At 33.2% G+C, this 22,587-nt stretch overlaps 2 protein-coding genes and 1 long non-coding RNA gene across 3 annotated transcripts; 1 reads left to right on the forward strand and 2 right to left on the reverse strand.

Moving 5' to 3' along the window:
• Positions 1-275: 275 nt before the first annotated feature.
• Positions 276-3,789, forward strand: LOC120125122. The gene is made up of 6 exons (XM_039143614.1): positions 276-707; positions 1,047-1,959; positions 2,249-2,307; positions 2,528-2,656; positions 2,993-3,128; positions 3,372-3,789. The coding sequence occupies exons 2-6, from the start codon at positions 1,255-1,257 to the stop codon at positions 3,708-3,710; spliced, it is 1,368 nt and encodes a 455-aa protein (XP_038999545.1). The 5' UTR covers positions 276-707; positions 1,047-1,254; the 3' UTR covers positions 3,711-3,789.
• Positions 1,977-21,149, reverse strand: LOC120125123. Its single transcript, XR_005516332.1, has 3 exons — positions 21,139-21,149; positions 11,014-11,016; positions 1,977-2,115 (listed from the first exon to the last, which is right to left on the reverse strand). It is a non-coding gene; the product is annotated as an uncharacterized LOC120125123 (long non-coding RNA).
• Positions 6,552-10,965, reverse strand: LOC120125121 (single-strand DNA endonuclease 1). The gene is made up of 14 exons (XM_039143613.1): positions 10,730-10,965; positions 10,363-10,436; positions 10,130-10,257; positions 9,984-10,035; positions 9,821-9,893; positions 9,665-9,738; positions 9,528-9,587; positions 9,262-9,427; positions 8,788-8,887; positions 8,552-8,634; positions 8,343-8,443; positions 7,720-7,850; positions 7,090-7,428; positions 6,552-6,855 (listed from the first exon to the last, which is right to left on the reverse strand). The coding sequence occupies exons 1-14, from the start codon at positions 10,953-10,955 to the stop codon at positions 6,666-6,668; spliced, it is 1,797 nt and encodes a 598-aa protein (XP_038999544.1). The 5' UTR covers positions 10,956-10,965; the 3' UTR covers positions 6,552-6,665.
• Positions 21,150-22,587: the final 1,438 nt, after the last annotated feature.

The raw sequence follows: 22,587 nt of genomic DNA on the forward strand, positions 1-22,587 counted from the left end.
ATAAATGATCAAAATTTAATTTTTTAAATTTGATGAGTAAAAGTGTATAAACATGAAATGAAAGTAACCAATTCAGTAGTTTACCCAACATGAATTTATTTCACTGAAAAGACCAATAAGCCCTGCAAATCTCAACTTATTTACAGTTGAATCAGCTGCCATGTACGATACAGACAAATGATGCGCCTGCCCTCTCCTTCACTTTCACTTCGCTCGCATCCAAATCTAACAATTCCTTCCTTCATCTACACCCATCTACCCATTAGTCTTTGACTTACAGGCGGCTCTCCAAAATTTCATGTTGTCAATTTAAATGCTCATTTTATGCTCTCATCATTAATCCACTCTCACAACATCCCTTCATCAATTCATTAACACCCCATGCCTTTGATCATTTCCTTATCAATTTTCCATATGATCAAAATCTAATTTTTAAGACTATTGGGATCCCATTGTTTCTCTCTATGCTTTTTCTTGGTCAGACTGAAATCTACTACCTTGGGTCTTTCTTATTTTCTCTTGTGGCTGTAAAGAGTGTTCTTTCTTTGACAATTTCAGTTGTAAAATTCTTGATCACTCATCGGTCATCACTTATGACATTGAAACCCTAATGGGAGAAATACCCGGATTGGTTTTTTGGTACAGCTATCGATTTATGAGTCGATTGGAGTTGCAATTTGTTCCTTAGCCATCATTGTATGTCTCTGGTGAGTGTTTGTCTTTGACCCTTCACATGGTGTGGAAGCATGTTTCTCATTGATCCTTAAATTTTTTCTGTTAACAGCAATAATCTTAATTATTGAGTTTTGGAATCAATTCGTATATTTCTTTTAGCATGTTCGTTTAATAGTGCATCCTAGTCTAGTCGTGTTCATTATATTCTACTTTCCGGTTCAAGGTTTCGTACTTCTAATAATTATTTTGCACTTACCTGTTGAGGTTTTGTATATTGTCTGTCAATCAATTTGCTGAATTGGAATACTTTGTAGTTGAAAATTATATAATCAAACCTCCACAAGTTATATTTCCTTTTCTTCAAATTGCAGATTTTGAATTCCAAGTTCTACAGTCACTGTTGAATAGATTTGGATTTCGTATCTCACCGACCTCTCAAAGCATTAAGAAAGTTGCATATTCTGAACCCTGTCTCGTATTTCTTACATCAGTAGACTATTTCCCTAGATTCTTAGTCATTTACATGTGAAATCCCATATTTTATGATCTACATTGCCATAATTAGAAAACCAGGCATCCATGTCAATCATATGTGGCGTCCCACTCCTCGAATGTGTTTACTGTCTGGCATGTGCACGCTGGGCATGGAAAAGGTGTCTTCACAGCGCTGGCCATGACAGTGAAACATGGGGCCTTGCGACTGTTGAAGAATTTGAGCCCGTGCCACGACTGTGCAGCTATATTCTAGCAGTCTATGAAGAGGATATTCGACACCCACTTTGGGAACCCCCTGGAGGCTATGGGATCAACCCAGATTGGTTGATTCTAAGAAGAACTTATGAAGACACTCAAGGGCGTGCCCCTCCATATATATTATATCTCGATCATGATCATGCCGATATAGTTCTTGCCATTAGAGGTCTTAATTTGGCAAAGGAGAGTGACTACCAATTGCTTTTGGATAATAAACTGGGGAAAAAGAAATTTGATGGAGGCTATGTTCATAATGGACTCTTGAAAGCTGCAGGATGGGTTTTGGATGCAGAGTGTGATATTTTGAAGGAATTGGTGGAGAAGCATCCGAATTACACTTTGACATTTGCTGGACATTCTCTTGGTTCGGGTGTAGCATCCATGTTGGCATTGGTGGTCGTTCGACACCATGACAAACTTGGAAACATTGATAGGAGGAGAATTAGGTGTTACGCAATTGCACCTGCACGGTGCATGTCACTGAACTTAGCTGTCAGATATGCAGATGTCATCAATTCCGTGGTTCTTCAGGCAAGCTGTTCTCTTTTCTTTTCTTTGTTCGTTTCTTTCAATTTATTGTTTGTTTCAGACTTTATGTGGTAGGAATGATACTATCAGTTGGTCACATAAAAACATCATGTTGTTATTGCCATCTGTAGAAGTCCCAAAGAACGGTAATTGTTTGTACTTTGTAGCATTATACTTGTGAATCATGGTGATTGATTTCTAACTTTTTATTTATTTAAATCTTCAATATATCAGTTATTATATTATTATTATTTTTTTCTTTCTTATTTAACTATGGTTACGGGTGAATTAGGATGACTTCTTGCCACGAACAGCCACGCCTTTGGAAGACATTTTCAAGTCTCTCTTCTGGTATGGTTGGACTTTATCACCCATTTCAATTACAGTAATGTTTACAGCTGATAGGCTCCTGGGGCATATTCTAATATCCTTTTCAAAGCTAGTCGCACAGCCTCCTCTTCCAAAGGAAGAAAAGAGAGTTATAGATCCTCTATTGTTGCGAATCTAACCACTCTTTCTTTCGGTGTTATTTACAATCTATTGACAACTTATTGGTTTCCCATTTATACAGTTTGCCCTGCCTGCTTTGTTTGAGATGCATGAGGGATACTTGTATACCAGAGGAGACGATGCTTAGAGATCCAAGGAGGCTGTATGCACCTGGCCGCCTCTATCATATTGTTGAGCGAAAGCCTTTCAGGTATAAAGACTTAACAAGGCATAAGAATCAGTCTCTCCTCTATATTTGCATATTGCTTACTGAGTTCGATTTTTTATTACTTTGAGATCACCTAGCGAGGTCAGATTCTAGTACCGGCTCGTACGTTGGGATAGGTTTCTAAATTCCGTTGCACCAATTGTTTTGGTCATTATATAGCATAGAGAAATACAAAAAGACCCCGAGCCGTATGTTTCTATCTAAGATGTCCTTAAACTAAAAATAAATAAGACAGCAGGATTTCATAATAAAAAGATTCACCACAATGCATATGGAAGTTTGACCTCTTGATCAACTGTTTATACATCACCGTTTTAGGTTAGGAAGATTCCCCCCTGTTGTCAGGACAGCAGTGCCGGTCGATGGGAGGTTTGAGCACATTGTTCTTTCTTGTAATGCCACCTCGGATCATGCTATAATATGGATAGAGAGAGAAGCACGACGAGCTATGGATGTAAGTTTTTTTTTTTGTGTGGGGGCCGGGGGGCGGGGTGTAATAGCCGATGTTGACAAATGTTTTATATACATTTTTAGCTGGTGTTTATAATTTTTTATGCTGGTTGAACCAGAACCGGCTCGACCTTTGGTTCAGTTTTTAATCCTTGTAATACACCTTATGTGAATCTCTCTCCGCTTGTTGGTTTCAAATGCAAGAGCACTGAAACGAAATCTCAAACTTATCTCGATTTTGCTTCAGATAATGCTGGAGGAAGATCGGATCATGGAGATCCCAGCAAAACAGAGGATGGAACGGCAGGAGACTTTAGCTAGAGAACACAGTGAAGAGCACAAAGCCGCTCTCCAAAGGGCTGTAACACTGTCAGTGCCTTACGCTTTTTCACCTTCACAATATGGAACTTTCGATGAGGGAGAGGATGGGGAGAACTCCCATAAATCTAGCGGGGATGCCGAATCATCTGTCCGGCCATCAGGGAAAAGCAAGAATAAGGAAAGCTGGAATGAGTTGATCGAAAATCTTCTCGAAAAAGATGAATCTGAGCACATGGTGCTCAAGAGGTCACATAGTTATGATTGATGATGATGATGTACACTAAGGGATAACACGCACAAAAGATCAAGCATTATGGTTGTGATGAACAGTATTCATTGATTCATTGTGCTCCGTTCCTATTAATAATTTTAGGGTAAAGTATAGTAATGGTCACTAAAGCTTTCATTTAAGTTCCCAACTTTTAAAACTTGCAATGCAGTCCCTTAACATTTAGTCTGTTTGCAATATGGTCTTTCAATATTTAGTCTGTTTGTAATATGGTCTTCGATGTAATTGTTTGGGGATCATATTATAAACGGATTAAATATTGGGGTATTATATTGCAAGTTTTAAAAGTTATGTGACTTAAATGAAAGTTTAGAAAAATTCAGTGACTATTACTATATTTTACCCTAATTTAAATTTGGCTCTAATGCACGGTCCACCATTTTCTTTGATTCCACGATGATATGCAAAATATATAAGCAATTATACATAAATTTATATATATATAAAAATGAGAAAAATTATGTCAATGTTAAATATATATATATATATATATATATATATATATATATAATGAGAAAAATGGATGTCATTATCAATGTAAACCCTAGACTCAACCTGTACGATATGATTAACTCTAACGGATTACAATAAAAAAAATTAAAATATTTTTAAAATATTTTAAAATCATATAATAACCAAAAACAGTATTAAAAATATAATTTCGTAAATATATGCAAAATACCAAATGACAAATATTAAATTTATCGAACATTAATAAAAAAATAAAATACGTAATAAAACAAGTATTTCAAAATATAGGCACATGTCACCTAAAATAAAGGCAAGTCTGAAAATGAAAATATTACAACAAAATATACTATACGAAATGTGTCAATCCTCCAAGTGTCAAGTCCGAGGTGTCTATCAAAAAGTGAACAACCCTATCAAAAATAACACAACATGAATGTTTTAAAGTTTCATAATTCGTACTACAAAAAGTGTATCACTAAACACATACTTACATACATCTCCAAAAAATTGTAACATTTAACACATACTTACACCAGTATCATTATTTATATCTCTCAATATAATTATAAATTTAATTTATTAATGATTAATCGTTTATCAAAATTCATAACTGTAACCTTAATTGTTAACCATCATTTTTAGCAGTTAAGATAATCGAAACCGTTTAACATTAACGGTTCAATTAATTAACCTATTAAATATATAGGTTATACCGATTAAAATTATGGTTTTTTTAACAACCCTACTTGTTATCCTCCTCGGTGCTATGAATGAAACTGAGTGGTCCTAAAATTGCAGGGGAGCAGACCCACATGCTGTAGATGGAGAAGGTAAAACTCCTCTTCAGCTTGCTTTGGCATCAGGTATCAATGAAAATGAGGTTTTGGCACTCTTAACAGATTGATAGCATAGTATAGTGTTCAGAATCCCAAAATAGAACACCAATATTTTGGCCTTCCACTCTAAAAAATAAGGCCTATTCGTATACAAAGTTTCGCTTACCAAGGTTTCTTCAAGTGTGTGTAGCTCCTCCTGTCATCTTAGTAGTTCCTTTGGGTGCTATGTCATAGTATATGACTTACATAAAAAATAAGCAAATAAAGTATATCATCTTTTTCATTTGAGTACTTAAAATATTTCTTGATCAAAATAAATATTTTAACTTATCTTTTATTATCAAAATAGGTACCTAAAGTATTTAATTTTTTTCATCTAATTCGTAAAGATCTTTAATTAATGTTTTTTATAACTTAGATGAAAAAAAATTAAATACTTAAGGTACTTATTTTGACCAAAAAAATATTTTAAATACTTAGATAAAAAAATATACTTTATATACTTATTTGTAATATAGGCCTATATATATATTTTAGTATGTAAATTTTACTCGATGATTGGGTAGCTTAAGCTAAATTGCAAGACATAATGTGACATTAAAACACATGCTCCTGCACTTTTGAGCTAGTTATACGTGGAAATGTTTTCTCTTTCTTTTTCTTTCTGAATTTAGAAAGAAAATGATAATGTAAGGAGAGAATTCAGAAGTTATGATATGTATTTTTCCACTTAAATTGTTTTTTTCTACTTAAATTATTTTGTTTGACACTGATACTTTGATTCAAGGATTTACAATATTAATAGATAAAAAAAAATTAGTGAATGTTTCTCTATTGTATGACATACTTTATTTATATTTCTACATAAAATAAAGGGTAAAGTATAGTAATGGTCACTAAACTTTTCTAAAGATTTCATTTAGGTCTCTCAACTTTTAAAACTTGTAATACAGTCCCTCAACATTTAGTCCGTTTGCAATATGGTCCCCCAACATTTAGTCCGTTTGCAATATGATCCCTGATGACTGTTGGGGACCATATTGAAAACAGACTAAATGTTGGGGACCATATTGCAAGTTTTTAAAGTTAGGGGACCTAAATGAAAGCTTTAGAAAAGTTCAATGACCATTAATATATTTTACCCATAATTTTATATGGCAGTTTTCATATATCACAATGATATTATTTAAAACTGACACCAATATTGAAATATTCAAATTAGAGTATTAATCAAGAAACAATTGAGTAACTAGCAAGAAATGAGGTGCATTGATAGACATGTAAAATTGTGGTCATTAATGAATAATTTTATAAAAATTAGGTGTTGGAGTTAAATGTTTTCACTCATAACCACGAAACACCTAGCAATGAAGTTTCAAGGAAAATTAGCTAAATTGAAGAACAAATTATGATATCCAAGTGTAACACTAGTTAACCCCTTTAAGAAAAAGGAATAGTTTAAATAAAGAGGGTGGGACTTGGGAGCATTTGGATGGTTCATTTATGAATAACAAACATGATGAACATATAAAAGACTAACTCACAATAAAGACAGGTTAATCAACATCTTTGACATATTACAACAATAAAGCATGCATAATAGTTGACTATCTGCAAAAGTGTTTCATGGCTTATTCAATGAAAAGTCATCTCGAATGCTGGCAAGAAATACTCTAAACTCTCTTGCTTTCCTTGCATGCTCGGGTGATTTCTCAGTTTCCGAGTCACTCAAATCAATTATACTAATGTGCTGATCATTCATTTGTGCACATCTAGAGACATTCCTGGAGTGAATTAGTGGAGAGGGGCTCAAAATATCAATAACTTCATGCTTTGAAACAATCGAACCGGTTTCCCGACATAAGATCGCAGCTATGGAATCAGCATTGCCTTCTGAATCCAAAATAACAGGGAGGTCTCGGTTTATGAAATTAATATCAGATCCTTTGGTCACTTTGTCAGATATTATTTCTCTTGAAGCCATGGGACTGGATTTGTTCCCCAACTCAATGTCAAGCAACAGATCTTGGAGTTTCCCAGGGCTCAACAGATCAATAACTTCATGCTTTGGAACAGTCGCACCAGTTTCCCAACATAAGATCGCAGCTCTGGAATCAGAATTGCCTTTTGAATCTGAAATAACAGGGGGATCTCGGTTTATGAAATTAATCTCAGTCGCTGTGGTCATTTTGTCTGATATAATTTCTCTTGAAGCCATGGGACTGGATTTGCTCCCTAACTCAATGTCAAGCAACAGATCTTGGAGTTTCAGGTCTATTTCAGCCACAGAACATTCTTTTCCTGATTTCTTCGGTCTTGATTTTCGTTGGTTTTTCTTCCCTAGAGCTCTTCTCTCATCAAACTCTTTGACCTCTTCAGGACAAGCACTGTGGAAAACAGGAAATTAATCCTTTATTCAGAGAATACATTAATAACTCAGAAGAACCAAGAGGATGGATATGAAAAAAATCTGCCAAATCTTTCAGAGTTGAGGGAGAAAGCTATTAAAGGGTTTGAGATTATATTGAATATAAAAGCACATTTTTTGTTGTGATATTGGCGTCCAAAGATCAAACTGAGACAGTATCTCACAGTTCACTCTACTATTCATGGTGATCGAGCTTATATGTACGGATGTCAATATATACCAGTAAGCAATTATGATACCGGCAACATACCTCTCTACAAGATCTGCAGAAACTACAGAGCTTTTAACTCCATAGGACTCTTCCCACATCACCTCAAAGCATTCTTTTCCATTAACTTTTCGGCGCTTGATAATTGCTGATACAGGACACTTTACAGGCACCTGTAATGGGAGACCTTTTAATGGAATGCTATCATTTAAAGATAAGCAAGCACCAACAACATCACAGGAATTACAACAGAAAGTTAAATACTACTTTACAATATTCTGGTTATCACATTAAAAGCTGGAGGCTTTCAGGCAATCACATTCGAACATTTTATGGTAAGTATTTTATATGAGTCCAATCTATTTTCTTAACCAGGATCTTAAATCATTTAAAGGTAGTCAATTTTGCCGATTGTGGTTCTAATCAAAATTCAAAAAGATGGTTAACTCCTACAAGTACATTAGTGTGTGACAATCTGCTGATGTTATTAGCAACTCTAAACAAATTTCCCAATAAGAACACTTTCAGAATGACTATACCAAATGAATGACCAATATAGGTCCTTCAAAAGTAGCAAGTCTATCAAAACCAGCACGTCAACAAGAATTTTGGCTGACAACAGTTCAAGAATGAACTTGTATAAATATTAAAGATGGAAATAATACCTCCTTCAGTGGAATATTAACATCAAACCGAGATGAAGTTGATCGCAAATGGGCAAATCGACGTAAATCTCTTTCAGCAATCTTAGGAAGAAGGTATTCATCTGAGCCATTGATACAATATGAGTTCATATGTTCAAAATGCATACTAATTGCATGATCGTATTGATGAACATATAGCAAATGTTGCATACTTCAAAAATGCATACTACCTGTTTTTTCAGGAAGCCACTCAAAGAACCGAGTGCATATCTGCTGGAGTCGCTCACGCTGGAATTGACGTTGCACTAGAGATCTACAAGAACAAAGCAGTTAAAAGACTTTGTAGGTAAAAAAAGAAAAGAAAAAAAAAGAAAAAAAAAGGAAAGAAAAAGTTAAACTGTTCTTTTTGTCAAGTGCCTTGTGTTGGTATTTGATCATATAATTAGACTGGTATACAAAAATTTACCTATGGACTACATCAGAGTCAGCTGAGTGGCACTTGGGGTTCATATATGCTTCCACCACTTGCAAATAGTTATTATCTTTTTGCGGAATCTGAATCTCACCTATTGATAATTCAAAGAGTTAAATGTGTCAATTTGAGCAAGATTTAACCTTTTCATGTCAAGATAAAGTTTAATAACACTCGACCAACATCCTTCTAAAAAATTATCTCAATATCAGGCTACTTATATTAAGACCTCTCCAAATACAAGGACATATATAGTAGTTGCCTAATGCTCTTCACAGAAGTCATCTCACAATATGATAAACATTTTTCTGATTCCAGTACTCTTTACAATAGGTTATTACTTTTTAGCTTGGCCACTTGTTTAGGGAACCTTAACTTGATAAACTTTGGAAAACAGTATCTAAATAGAACCAAATGCACAAGCCAGTAATATCCTAAAATATAAAGGTAGTAGGTTACTTCATTCACCATTCATGTTCACTTTGCTAGAAAATGTGGTTGTCATGTTGTTGCATTCGACTTGGCCCTGTCTCTTTGGATTCTTTTTCTTCCTTGTAAAAGAAAGTCCTTCTGACACAATTTTTTGAAGAATATGATTATCCCCAATCGATTTAACAATCTGGCATGCTGCCTCCTGGATGAGCAAAGAATGTGGATCTCATTTTTAATAGCATTTTTCAGAAAAAGTAAAACAACCCACAAATATATTAGAAGCATTGTGATACTGAACATACCAGACCAAGACCATGAACACCCTGAGAGTAATCACTGCCAAGAAGAAGGGCCAAAGAAATCTGAAAGTCCCAGTATCATGAGTTTCCAATCTTAGTGCAATTAAATATTAGATGCTTGAAGAAAAGATGTAAATTACCAAAGAGTTCCTTCCAAATCCAATTTTCTGCTCTATATCATCCATTTCATAACAAACAACATGGCCTCCTTCGCCTAATTCAAATTATAAAAAGGGTTAGCAAGATTGATATTTCTATAAAACAACTGAAAAGAGAAACAATAACCAAATACTCACCAAGGCAAATGTCTCTGTACACTGTCCTGGCGCCGAAAAGGAATATATCTGAATCAGAAGAGAAACACCCATCCTGATAATAGTAAAGTATTTTAAGCGAACTTTGATTATTATAGTATTCCAATCGTACTCACTAAGGTGGCAAAATGGAAGAGCTACTTACACATAAGGATTCTAAGTTTAATAATGCGCACTGTGCTTCAGCTTCTTCGATACTGAATTTCAAATAAATAAAACAAGAGACAATGAAGAATCAGTGTTCAGTTCATTATCAAATATATCAAACAATAAAAAAATATTGGAAATTACCCATCTAAGCAGGGAATTCCAAGTGCTGATCCAAGGTATTTTGCTTCTTTGATCATGCATGAGAATTCAGATCCCATATTCCTTCTAAGAGAAGATAACTTCTGAGAATTTGCCCCATCCTGAGTAGCCTGCCTTGACAACAACTCAAATGCATGAATGAAAATCTTCTCAAGAAACTGTAGCAACAGGAGAGTTCTGAGGATAAATATCAAATACATTGAAATTTAGCATACCTGATTCTCCACCTCATTTCCTGAGTTTAACCGCCGCCTGTATGTAGCTAATTTGATGGCAGGAATTGAACCATCTACCGTATGCGGAAACAAAGTATCAAACTATTACCATACAACTCCAACTAAAGAATGAAAACACCACGCACATTTTTGTTCTTCTAAATTCCTGAAGATATAATTTTCTCCTAAAATACACAACACAATCAAATCAAACTTGAAAGAGTTCAATCCCCAAGCATTGCGAAGGTTCTCCTAAAACTATGCTTTTCAATCCAAGTATACACAATTCAATGTTGTCTCCAAGTTTGAAAAGAAACCCATATCCTACCATACTAAAACTAACGAGTGAAGTGCAAAGGGAACTCACCGGTGACAAAAATAAGGCTGCAATTCAAGGCAATGAGAGCCCTGATGCGGTGAAAGAGACCCATGAGATAAAGCTTGTTCTTCATGGGACAGTGAGACTTGTTAACATTTTGAAGCTGAACCATCCAACAAGACAGATCTATGCATATCCTTTTGTTCTGGAGATGGAGAAGAGGCAACGTTTTCTTGCATGATTCCAAAACATCCCACAAATTCTTTACCCCCATTTTCTCCCCTGGATTCGAAATTGAAAGCCTGAGAAAAAGCGCCAGATATATCATATACGTACTCATGGGCCGGGTTATCAACTCGCCTGAAATCAGACCTGTTTAGCATCAGGCTTGGGCAAAGGTTTTTAGTCCAAGCCCCGCAAGTGCTGGTGAACGGATTCTCCTTATTCCATTTTCGTAGTATACATATTCTTTTTGGGTAAACTACATAAATGACCACATAACTATGGGTCATATTACGAAATGATCATCATTTTTAAAATTGTCACAAATATACCACTGAACTATTTAAATGGGTTAAAAATTGTCATATGATGTTAACATTTAACTTAGATTTTTAAGTGGCAGTTAAAAAAATTAGTATAATTAGGGCATGGGTCCTTATAAAGTTTTGTATTCGCGTCATTGGCATCCTGCTTTGTTTTCTTCCATTTTGACCACAACTTGTATATGATGTGTTTCCTTGGATTTTCATTTAATCCAATTTGATCATGATTTTATTTTTAATTTGTCTAATGCCTTAATTTGAGGATTAACTTTAAAATCTTTTATTCTAGTCATGTATTAAATTTGTAGATTAAATCCTCTAGATTTTAGAATTAATCAATTTGATCACCAAGATTAAATTTAACTATTAATTTTAATTAGGTCTTAATTTCATTTTAATTTAATAAACTTATTTCTCCAATCAAATTATGACACATGTCACAATCTTATGAATATAATTTGAATATTAACTGTAATATATAATATATTTTTGTATCATTAATTATAATATAATATGTATTATAATTTGAATTTTAAATTATTTTTTAATGATTTCATATATATAATCATTAAAAAATAAATATGAAAATAGTAAATTTAGTTGAAAAATATTAAAATCTTATATAATTATAAATAAACTATTAAATTTTTTATTTTAATGATTTAAGTGTTGTCATATTCTCAATTAACTTAATAATATGAAAAATTAATTATATCATATTATTTATTAACTATATTATGTCAATTATATCTCCTTGACATCAAAATAATTTCATAATTAATAAATATTTTTTGACTTCACCACTAACACTTCCAACATAAGCTGCGAACTCATATATATCAAACTGCTTATAGGAGAGGAAGAAGATGATTTGTGAAAGTATGTTTGAATTCATATTTTATTTGCTTGACAAAAGACATATTTTCTCACATCTAGGTCTTTATTTTTTGTACGTTTTACAGTTTAGTAACTCTCTTTACTCCTTCAAAGTCTTACCACTATAGGTGTTCAAAATCAGGTACTTGTGTTTTCATGTATCCGAAATATGGGTACACAAAATTTGTGTGTATCAAAATTTCGACCTGTGTCCCGACGCATTACATCCGGGTACCCGTAAAACTCAGGTACCCATATATTCGAGTCACGGGTACTTGGTTTATAATTTTTTTTTATTTTTTTAGAATTATATTATTTTTAAAAAATATATATATATATAGAAAAATCTAAAATTTAAAGGTCTATAATATATAATTCACACATAAAGTTTAAAAAATCAAATTAAATAATTGAAAAAATATTAAAAATTAAAAAAGTTAGAATTAAATTTCAAATGTTCCAAAGTTAAATTAAATATTTAAAAAAATAATTTAGAATGTTATGGTGGCAAAATTTAAGAAATTAGGAATTTAAAATGTTAAAGTGAAATAATTTGAGAATAAAAAATAAAAAATTTAATATAAAATAAAAATAAAAATATATAATAAACCAAGTATCGGGTATGCGGGTACCCAATTAAACAACATTTTGTTATATTAAATTGAAATTAGGACCTAATTAAAAATTAAGAATTAAAGTTAATCTTGGTGTTGAAATTGATTAATTCTAAAATCTATGGGATTTAATCTAAAAATTTAATACTTGATTAGAATTAAAGATTTTAAAGTTAATGCTCAAATTAAGGCATTAGAAAAATTAAAAAAATAAAATCATGATCAAATTGTATTAAATGAAAATCCAAGGAAACAAATCATATAAAAGTAGTGACCAAAATAGAAGAAAACAAAGCAGGGTGCCAGCACTTCAAATACGTAACTTTACAAGGACTCGTATCCTAATTATACCAATTTTTTATCTTCCACGTAAATACCTCCGTTAAATGTTAACGTAGCGTGGCCAGTTTGAATCCGTTTAAATAGTTCAGTGGTATATTTGTAACAATTTTAAAAATTGTGGTCATTTCGTGACCTGGGCTATAGTTAGGAAGTCATTTATGTAGTTTACCCTTTTTTTTTAAATCTTAAACTAATTTATAATTTTTTATGGAATAATTGTTGAGACTTTCATTGAAAGGGGTAAAAATAGTGAACATGAAAACGTGCAAGAATAGCTTTGGTTTCCAACGATATTTCTACATAAACTAAATAGACATAAAAAAACTTGAAAACAGCTGGAAAGTAGTACAAGCAACCAACAAAACATAAACAAATCACGGAAGGAGCTATAAAGATAAATACAAAAAAATCTTAATTATATGTTAAATTATTAATGTATAAGTTGTAGATACTCGTTTTTGTTCGGGTCTACAAAAATATTATTAGTATATTATTATTATTATTATTATTATTATTATTATTATTTTAACAATTACATTATAATTTTTACAGGCCCATTACAAGCAACCAGCCCCAGTAAACTCAAGCCCAACTATAACCGAGGTCCACTCTTCAACCAAACTGGGATTAGACCCGATCTAGACCCGATCCGACTTGTTCTGGCCCAACAGTCAACCCGACCCAGATTAATTAGGGTTTACAACCTTAAGTCATCCAGCCGCTGTCAAATGAAGGTGGATCGTCTCACCGATGCGTGTCATTCAAGCGCCCGATTTTCAAATTTCAAACGCGCGTAAGCTTCACCGGAGCCTCCTCAGTCGTATATCATCATCGCTGTCATCAACAGTGGCCGAACAGTGCAAAACAGAAACCAAAATAGTGAAAAAAATCAATCATCAAGTATTTACAAAATCAAAATCCTATACCTAAATCCTGATTTTTTTCGAGATTTAATCATGCAAAAATCAAAGACCCATCCCCCTATTTTTTCTAGACATCATCATTCCAATAACGGGGACAAAAGCATCCATTAAATCATACAAGCAATAGAGAGACATGGGGCATTCAGGGGGATTTAAAAAAAAAGAGAAAATAGAGGAAACCCAAGGGGATTCGAACGAGGAAAAAAAAGAGAGATAACGGGTTTTTTCCAGGAAAAATAGAGAGAGATTCGAAAAATAGAAAGAAAAAGGAAAATATAGAGAAACAAATAGAAAGAAAAAGGAGAAGAATCGAAACATACCCTGTGAATCTGGTCTTTGACAACTTCGCCGGAGTTGGAATAGCCCATCGCCGATGGTAAAACCTTCTTTGTTCTGGCATCTAGGGTTTTAAATAGGGTAGTCTTGGGCCATTTTTCTTATGGCATCGCCGCAGACTGCGGCGGCTGTGGCTCTTAAAATATCCTCATGGTGAAGGAGTGAAAAGAGAAACGAGAGAGTCTGGTTCTCTCTATCTCTCTTCTGGCTTAGATGAAACTGAAAGAAATGAAGGGGTTGGCCTATTTTGGCCTTGGTTTGTTTTATATATATATATAAGACACCGTTTCAATATGGGCTTCTCCGTGTTTTCTGGTTAAGGGTATAATAGTCATATATGTCCTTATGCCTTTGTAACTTTACTTTTTCAGCCATTAAATGAAAGTTTATTTTATTTCGTTTTGAGTATTTATGTTTCTGTATTTCTATTTTAGTCATGTTATTATGTGTTATATTATTTTTGTTAATGTTTGACTTTGAGAATGATATTTGCAAATCTATTATTTTAGTCACTATTTTACTTTTGGTTTAATTATTATTCGACCTTCATGTTTATGTTTTAATGCATTTCAGTCTTTTATGTTATTTATGGGTTATGTTGAAAACATTTTGATGTTTCGATATAACAAATAAAGTACTATTGAATTTTAAGATTTTATATTCGATTCAAAATTATATATTCAATTAAATTATTCGAATATTTACTCTAAGTTTTCAAATGCCAATTTTAATTCTTACTTAAGACTAAAATAAGGGTACCGATACACCCCAATTTTGAATAAAATAAGGGTACCGATACATAGCCGAATGTACCGATATACTTCAGTTAAAATTGGATCAGAGAAACATCAAATGCAATTAGTGTACTAATACCCCTGGGAGGTACCGATACACTTGGTCAAATAACGGTCAAAATATTTGAATTTTACACTGGGTGTATCGATACCCTTTGATGGTGTACTGATACCCCTACGCTCCCAACATAATATTTAAATGGAAAACATACAACAACGACTATATTGACTTCACCAATGATCCCCAACGTTCAAAAGTGATCCAATGATATACCAAATTTTTTATTGCGAATTCACCCCCCTCTTGGCTATTTCGTCGATTGATTAACTCAACAATTGGTATCATAGATACACTCATTTGAAGGTTTTACCACCTTTTGAGTCGATTCAGGAAGAGTTATATCGATATTCAAATCATCAATGACCTCCACATCAAACTTCGACTTCGTTATTTTTCTCAGCCTGTCAACAAGCCTCTTTTCTTCATTGGAGCTAACTATGCTTATTGGAGGAATACGATGAGGTACTTCATTCAAGCTAGTGACATGGGAGCATGGAAACTCGTGATGAACCACATATCCAAATATGTGGAGTGAAGAAGAGACGAGAATGTTCTAGCTCAAGTCAAAGGCTATCCATATTCTTTTTTGTGCATTTGGACCAGATGAATACGGGAGAGTTTCATCTTTCACAACCGCCAAGGAGATATGTGATAAACTACAAGTCACTCATGTAGGCACCGACGAGGTTAAAGAATCCAAAATTAGTCTTCTTACTCATAGCTATGAAAATTTCAGGATGAAACCGAATGAAGAAATCAAAACTATGACGGATAGATTCTCCGTGATTATCAATTGCCTTAAAGCGTTTGGAGAAGTAATCCCCAATGAGAAGCTTGTGAGGAAGATAATTTATTCTCTTCTTAAAGCTTGGCAATCGAACAAGACGACGATTATCGAAGCTAAGGACCTAAAGTCTTTAACTCTTGATGAGCTCATTGGTTCTCTCCTCACACATAAAATGATGATCCAAGATGAGGCAGACCTCAAGAATAATGATGAGACAAAGAAGGAGACGAAGAAAAAGAAAAGTGTTAGAGTTGCTCTCAAATCCACAAAAGATGAGAGTGATTCTTCGGATGATGACGATGATGAAGAAATGACATTATTTGCCAAACGGTTCAGAAAATTAATGAAGCCCAACATAGGAAGAAAATTCAAAAGAAATGAAGGCTTAAAAAATGAACCAAAGGAGAAGGACCCAATCATTTGCTATGAATGTAAAAAAGCCTGGGCATATGAAATATGATTGCCCAAATTTAAAGAAGAAGGGTCTTTCAAAGAAGAAAAAAAAGCACATGTAGCTACTTGGAGCGATGACGAATCATCCAATGAAGAGGAACAAGAAGTAGTAAACTTGCGCTTGATGGCCATCGGGGAAGATTCTCAGGTAACCTCTAACTCATTTGATTTAGAAGATTATTGTTTTGATGAGTTATTAGAGGAATATATTGGGTTGGCTTTGGATTATGAGAAATTATTTTCAAAATACAAGAAAGATATTTCAAAATTGAAAAACGAAAATAATCTCATATCCAAAACCAACAATGATCTTGAAAGTAAAATTAATAAATTGCAAATCAAAATCAAAGATTTTTAAAAGAAAAATTATGATTTGCATAATTTACTTTCAAGAGTCAACGATGATCATCATAAGGAAATTGATGATCTTAAAGCTTCTTTTGATAAAGTTGGAACAAAACATTTTGAAAAAAGGAGAAAGTTCAAAATCCAACTATATTAGAAAAAGCTTAAAAACCTACAATCATAGAGATCTCTAAAGAACCTCTAATGATAAAATCATTAAAAGTATATGAGTTCCTAAAGAACTCATTACTATTAAAGATAAGGATATCCTACACAAATGGATACCCAAGGGGACTAGGATTTTAGGAACTAATGAATATGGACCCAAAAGAATTTAGGTACCAAAAATAAAAAATTAATATATATTTGTAAGAAAAGGAGCATTGCTACAAGGTAAGGAATTCAAGTTCAAACTCATGGTTCCTTGATAGTGGATGCTCAAGACACATGATCGAAGAAAAAAGCTAGTTTATAAAGCTTAACGACAAAAATGGAGGAGTGGTAACCTTTGGTGACAACTCAAAAGGTTACATTGAAGGTATAGGTACTATAGGTAATACATCTTCCATACAAATAGAAAAAGTATTATATGTGAATGGATTAAAGCATAATCTATTGAGTATTAGTAAATTATGCGATAAAGGATACAATGTCTTGTTTGAAACTAATGGTTACAAAATCATTGACACTACATCTAATCAGATTATGCTCATTGGTCATAGAATAGGAAACATATACATGGTGCATTTAGATTCTATAAATATGACTAATTTGTGCCTAGTTGCTAAGGATGAACATAATAGTTGGTTATGGCATAGGGACTAGGACATACTAGCATGAGTATTTTACAAAGACTAATTCAAGGAAACTTAGTAAGAGGATTATCAAAGCTAAAATTTGATAAAGATAAAATCTGTGATGCTTGTGCTAAATGAAAACATAAAAGAGCCTCCTTTAAATCCATTAATAATGTATCAACTAGTAGAGTATTACAATTGATCTATATAGATCTTTTTGGGCCAATTAGGACAACTACCTTGGGTGGAAAACAATATGCATTTGTCTTGGTAGATGACTACTCAAGATATACTTGGGTTCTATTTTCAAGTACTAAAGATGAAGCATTAGAACATTTTATCACTTTTTCAAAAGTAATCCAAAACGAAAAAGGTTACTCCATTTCAAGTGTTAAGAGTGATCATGGTACGAAATTTGAAAATCTTGGATTTAATGAGTTTTGTAATTCTAATGGAATTAGCCATAATTTTTCAGCACTTAGAACCCCTCAACAAAATGGAGTTGTTGAGAGGAAAAATTGAACTTTAGAAGAAATGGCTAGAACCATGCTTTGTGAAAATAATTTGCTAAAATATTTTTGGGCGGAAGCCACAAATATCGTTTGTTATGTTATAAACCGAGTAATGATTAGGCCTATTTTAAAGAAAACTCCATATGAAATTTTCAAAAATAAAAAGTCTAACATTAGCTATTTTCATCATTTTGGATGTAAATGTTTTGTTTTGAACAACAATAAAGACAATCTTGGCAAATTTGATGTTAAAAGTGATGAAGGAATTTTTTTGGGTTATTCCTTATATTCTAAAGCTTATCAGGTATTTAATAAAAGAAATTTAGTGGTACAAGAGTCTATCCACGTTGTTTTCAATGATAATCCACTTCCGAGGAAGGGTTCTTGTGTTAATGATGACGTAGGTATTGTAAAAACAAATGACGTTGGACCTGACGTTGGAGAACCATCATCAAAGGAAGAAGTGAGGGATGAGGAAACTCAAGATGCCTTCAAGAATCTAACCATTGAAGAAAGGAAAATCTCTTACCCAAGAGAATACAACTATGTCAAGGATGGTGAAATTTTAGGTGATCCATCCAAAGGGGTAACTACTCGATCTTCTCTTAGGAACCTATGTAATTATGTTGCATTTATCTCATGCATAGAGCCTAAGAATATTCAAGAAACATTAAATGATGAAAATTGGATTATGGCTATGCAAGAAGAGTTAAATCAATTTGAGAAGTAAAGTATGAACATTAGTTGAAAGACATAGTAATAAATCTACTGTAGGTACTAAATGGGTATTTAGGAATAAGCTTGATGAATGTGGTAATATAGTGATGAACAAGGCTAGACTTGTTGCTGAAGGCTATACTCAAGAAGAATGTATAGATTTTGAAGAAACATATGCTCCCGTAGCTAGGATGGAAGCAATTAGAATGTTATTAGCATTTGCATGTTTTAATGAATTTAAATTGTATCAAAAGGACGTTAAAAGTGCATTTTTAATGGTTTTGTAAAAGAAGAAGTGTATGTAGAACAACCTCTTGGTTTTGAAGATTCAAAATTTCCAAATCATGTTTTTAATTGAAAAAAGGTTTATATGGTTTAAAACAAGCTCCTAGAGCTTGTTATGAAAGATTGTCAAATTTTTTAATAGAAAAAGGTTTTTCAAAAGGGAAGGTTGACACTACATTGTTTTTAAAGCGAAAAAGTAAAGATTTATTAGTAGTTCAATTTTATGTTAATGATATAATATTTTGTTCTACTAATGATGCTCTTTGCCAAGAATTTTCTGAGCTAATGCAAGGTGAATTTGAGATGAGTATGATGGGGGAGATTTTATTTTTCTTGGGGCTCTAAATCAAGCAAAGAAAAGATGACATCTTTATCAATAAAGCAAAATACGTCAAGGATATGCTAAAAAAGTTTGGATTGGAAAATGAAAAACCCCAAGCCACTCCAATGAGCTCATCTACAAAGCTTGACAAAGATGAAGGAGGTAAATGTGTAGATGTTAAATTATATAGGTCTATGATTGGCTCTTTGCTTTATCTAACCGCAAGTAGACTGGACATCATGTTTAGTATTTTCTTATGTGCTAGATTTCAATCATGCCCTAAGGAATCACATCTACAAGCCATTAAGAGAATCTTTAGATACCTTAAGGACACTCTTAGTTTAGGACTTTGGTATCCTAGAGACTCTAGCTTTAGCTTGCATGCCTTCTCTGATGCGGATTATGGAGGATGCAAAATAGATAGGAAAAGCACCTCTGGTACTTGTCAATTCCTAAGAAATATGCTGATTTCATGATTTTCAAAGAAACAAAATAGTGTTTCATTATCTACCACTGAAGTGGAATACATTTCAGCTGGTAGTTGTTGCACACAATTTTTATGGATGAAACAACGACTTTTAGATTATGGAATTGAAGTTGGAACCATAACTATCAAGTGTGGCAATACTAGTGCTATTTGTATCAATAAAAATCCCTTCCAACACTCTAGAACTAAACACATTGAAATAAGACATCATTTCATTAGAGATAATGTTACTAAAGGAGATGTAGTTCTAGAATTTGTATATACTTTGCATCAAATAACATATATTTTTACAAAACCTTTAGATAAAGAAAGATTTTAGACACTTAGGAAAGAATTAGGTTTAACTGACCTAATTTGACTTAGTATTTAAAATTTTTAGCACTTTTAATTAGAAAATGAAAGATGCTTATAAAAATAACATTTTTGAATGCATTCTATGCTAATAGTTAGGGGGAGTTTATGATCTTTATTGAAAATTAATAATATGTTCAAATAAAATTTAAGGGATGAATTGATTGATTAAACATAGTTAATTTTTGAAATATGAGTTGCCAATACCACTAGAGATGATTAATTTAGCATTATAAGTGCTTAAAAAAAGATTTTTGACATTTTTGTGCAACATGTATCGATACCCAGGTATCGATACTCCCTTGCTTTGTATCGATACACCTTGAATGTGTACAGATACATTCCTTGTATGTGTATCGATACCCCTCACGGGGGTACCGATACCCCCATCGGGTTTTGGCTTTAAATCCCAAAAATCCCAAATTTTCCAAACCCTTCTTCACTCAAAAACACTTGTTGTTCGCCACTGTCTCACACTTAATCTCCATTTTGCTCAAAACCAACAAATTTAAGTCAGATTTCACTCGATTTTCAACTTCTAAACCTGCTACATTCATCAAAATCGTGCAAACAACAACAAATCTCACTCAAATCTAAAAATTTCAAGGTAATTTTTCTAAACCACTGTTTTATTGATTTTTGAACATAAGACTAGATTTAGTTAGTTCTAGTTCAAAATAGATAACGTGCATTTGTTAGATTGTAGTTTAGAACTAGAATCTACAACTAATTTCATTAAAAACACAAATTTCTTCAAAAAAAATTTAAAATTTCGAAATTAAAAAAATATTTTGATTTTAAATTATTGTTTTTGATTTAATTATGTTGTTTTGAAAAACTATATAATGTTTTTCAAACTTAATTTTCAAAGAGTTTTTCAAAATTGCCCATTAGGTTATTTTTAGAGAACCTTGAAATATTGAGGACTCATATTGAGTTTTGGGATTAATATTGTTGCATACATGTGTTTTCAAATTGCAGGTATCCTTATTCCATTCTGATTTAAAATCATGTCTAAACGCCCTAGGTCGTCTTCTAGTCTGTCAAACCAACCTCCAAACCGACCTCCTATTCCACCTCCTAATCCAAATCCTAACCCAAATGAGCCCAAAATGATTATCCTAAATTCTTGTTTTAATGAACCTGGTCGTCGGGAAAATCTCTACACTAGGTTTGTTAACCTATTCGAGTCTTATAATATTCGGGAAGAACGTATCCCTTCACTTCAAGCTATGATCGATATGAAATATAAATATCTTTCTACTCTTAAATCTTGGAAATTAAATAAATTATTTCAGCTTGAACCTGTCGTTTATCACCAAGTCGTCCGCATTTTCTATTCCAATGCGATTTGTGTCCAAAACAGTCTCAAACCGCTACCGTTAGTATTCGGTCTTATCTCCTAGGCCAATGCATCAATATTGACTTTGACTCAATCGCTAGGACATTTGGTTTAGATAACGACAATTTAGATAATAAAAGAGAAACTGTGGCTACTTTTTATAGAGCCAAGGCTAGCGCGAGTACATTGTCAGATCACCACGATCTTTTTCTTCACTTAATCATCTCTTGGTGGTTTAGACCATCCGGAGGTAGATACTCTACTCTAAGAGCAATTGACCTTTGGTGGATACACTGTATCCAAAATAATAAGAAAATAAACTTGCCACAAATTATTTTTGCTGAACTAGTTGAAACCGTAAACAACGTCCCGTCTAAAGACGTAGAAACCTTAGTTTATGGTTGTCTTTTTAGTAATTTGCTTATTAAATCCAAGCTTAGGGTTCATCTTGATGTAGCCATCCCTCTTAAAAGCCAAATAAATCTCAAAACTTTGCGTAAATCGGGATGATCCGGGGATGAAGATCAATGGGTTCATTCAACCCCGAAAACACCAGGTGCTAGCTCTTCACGAGCTGCTCCGGCATCGGCACCGACTGCTGAGGATCTAGAACTTGAATAAATCCTATGGGATATCAACAATCCCGTTAACGTAGCCGAGGATGAGCCATTTCAGCAAGATAGTCAGATGCCTCCATATTTTTGATCGTTCATAGAGACATTTGACATGATGTTTGCATCCATAGAGTCCCACTTAACCGCTATGGGAGCTCAAAAATTGGAGAACCAATGGGAAATGCGAGCTAACCATGAAGCAATGAACAAAAGACTCAATGTGCTCACACAAGATATGGCTTCTCTAAGAGTATATTTTCCTCCTCCCAACCCACCAATGGATGATTGAACCTTTTTCTTGCTTGCTTTCTTGGTTGAATGTTGAACTTAAATATTGTTAAAACATTTTGATGTGTTGGATAATTAAACTTGAATGTTTATATATTATGGTTGTTTGGATTTA

This window comes from Hibiscus syriacus, unplaced genomic scaffold (genome assembly GCF_006381635.1).
Source record: "Hibiscus syriacus cultivar Baekdansim isolate YM2019G1 unplaced genomic scaffold, ASM638163v2 tig00110429_pilon, whole genome shotgun sequence".
Classification (NCBI taxonomy): domain Eukaryota; kingdom Viridiplantae; phylum Streptophyta; class Magnoliopsida; order Malvales; family Malvaceae; genus Hibiscus; species Hibiscus syriacus.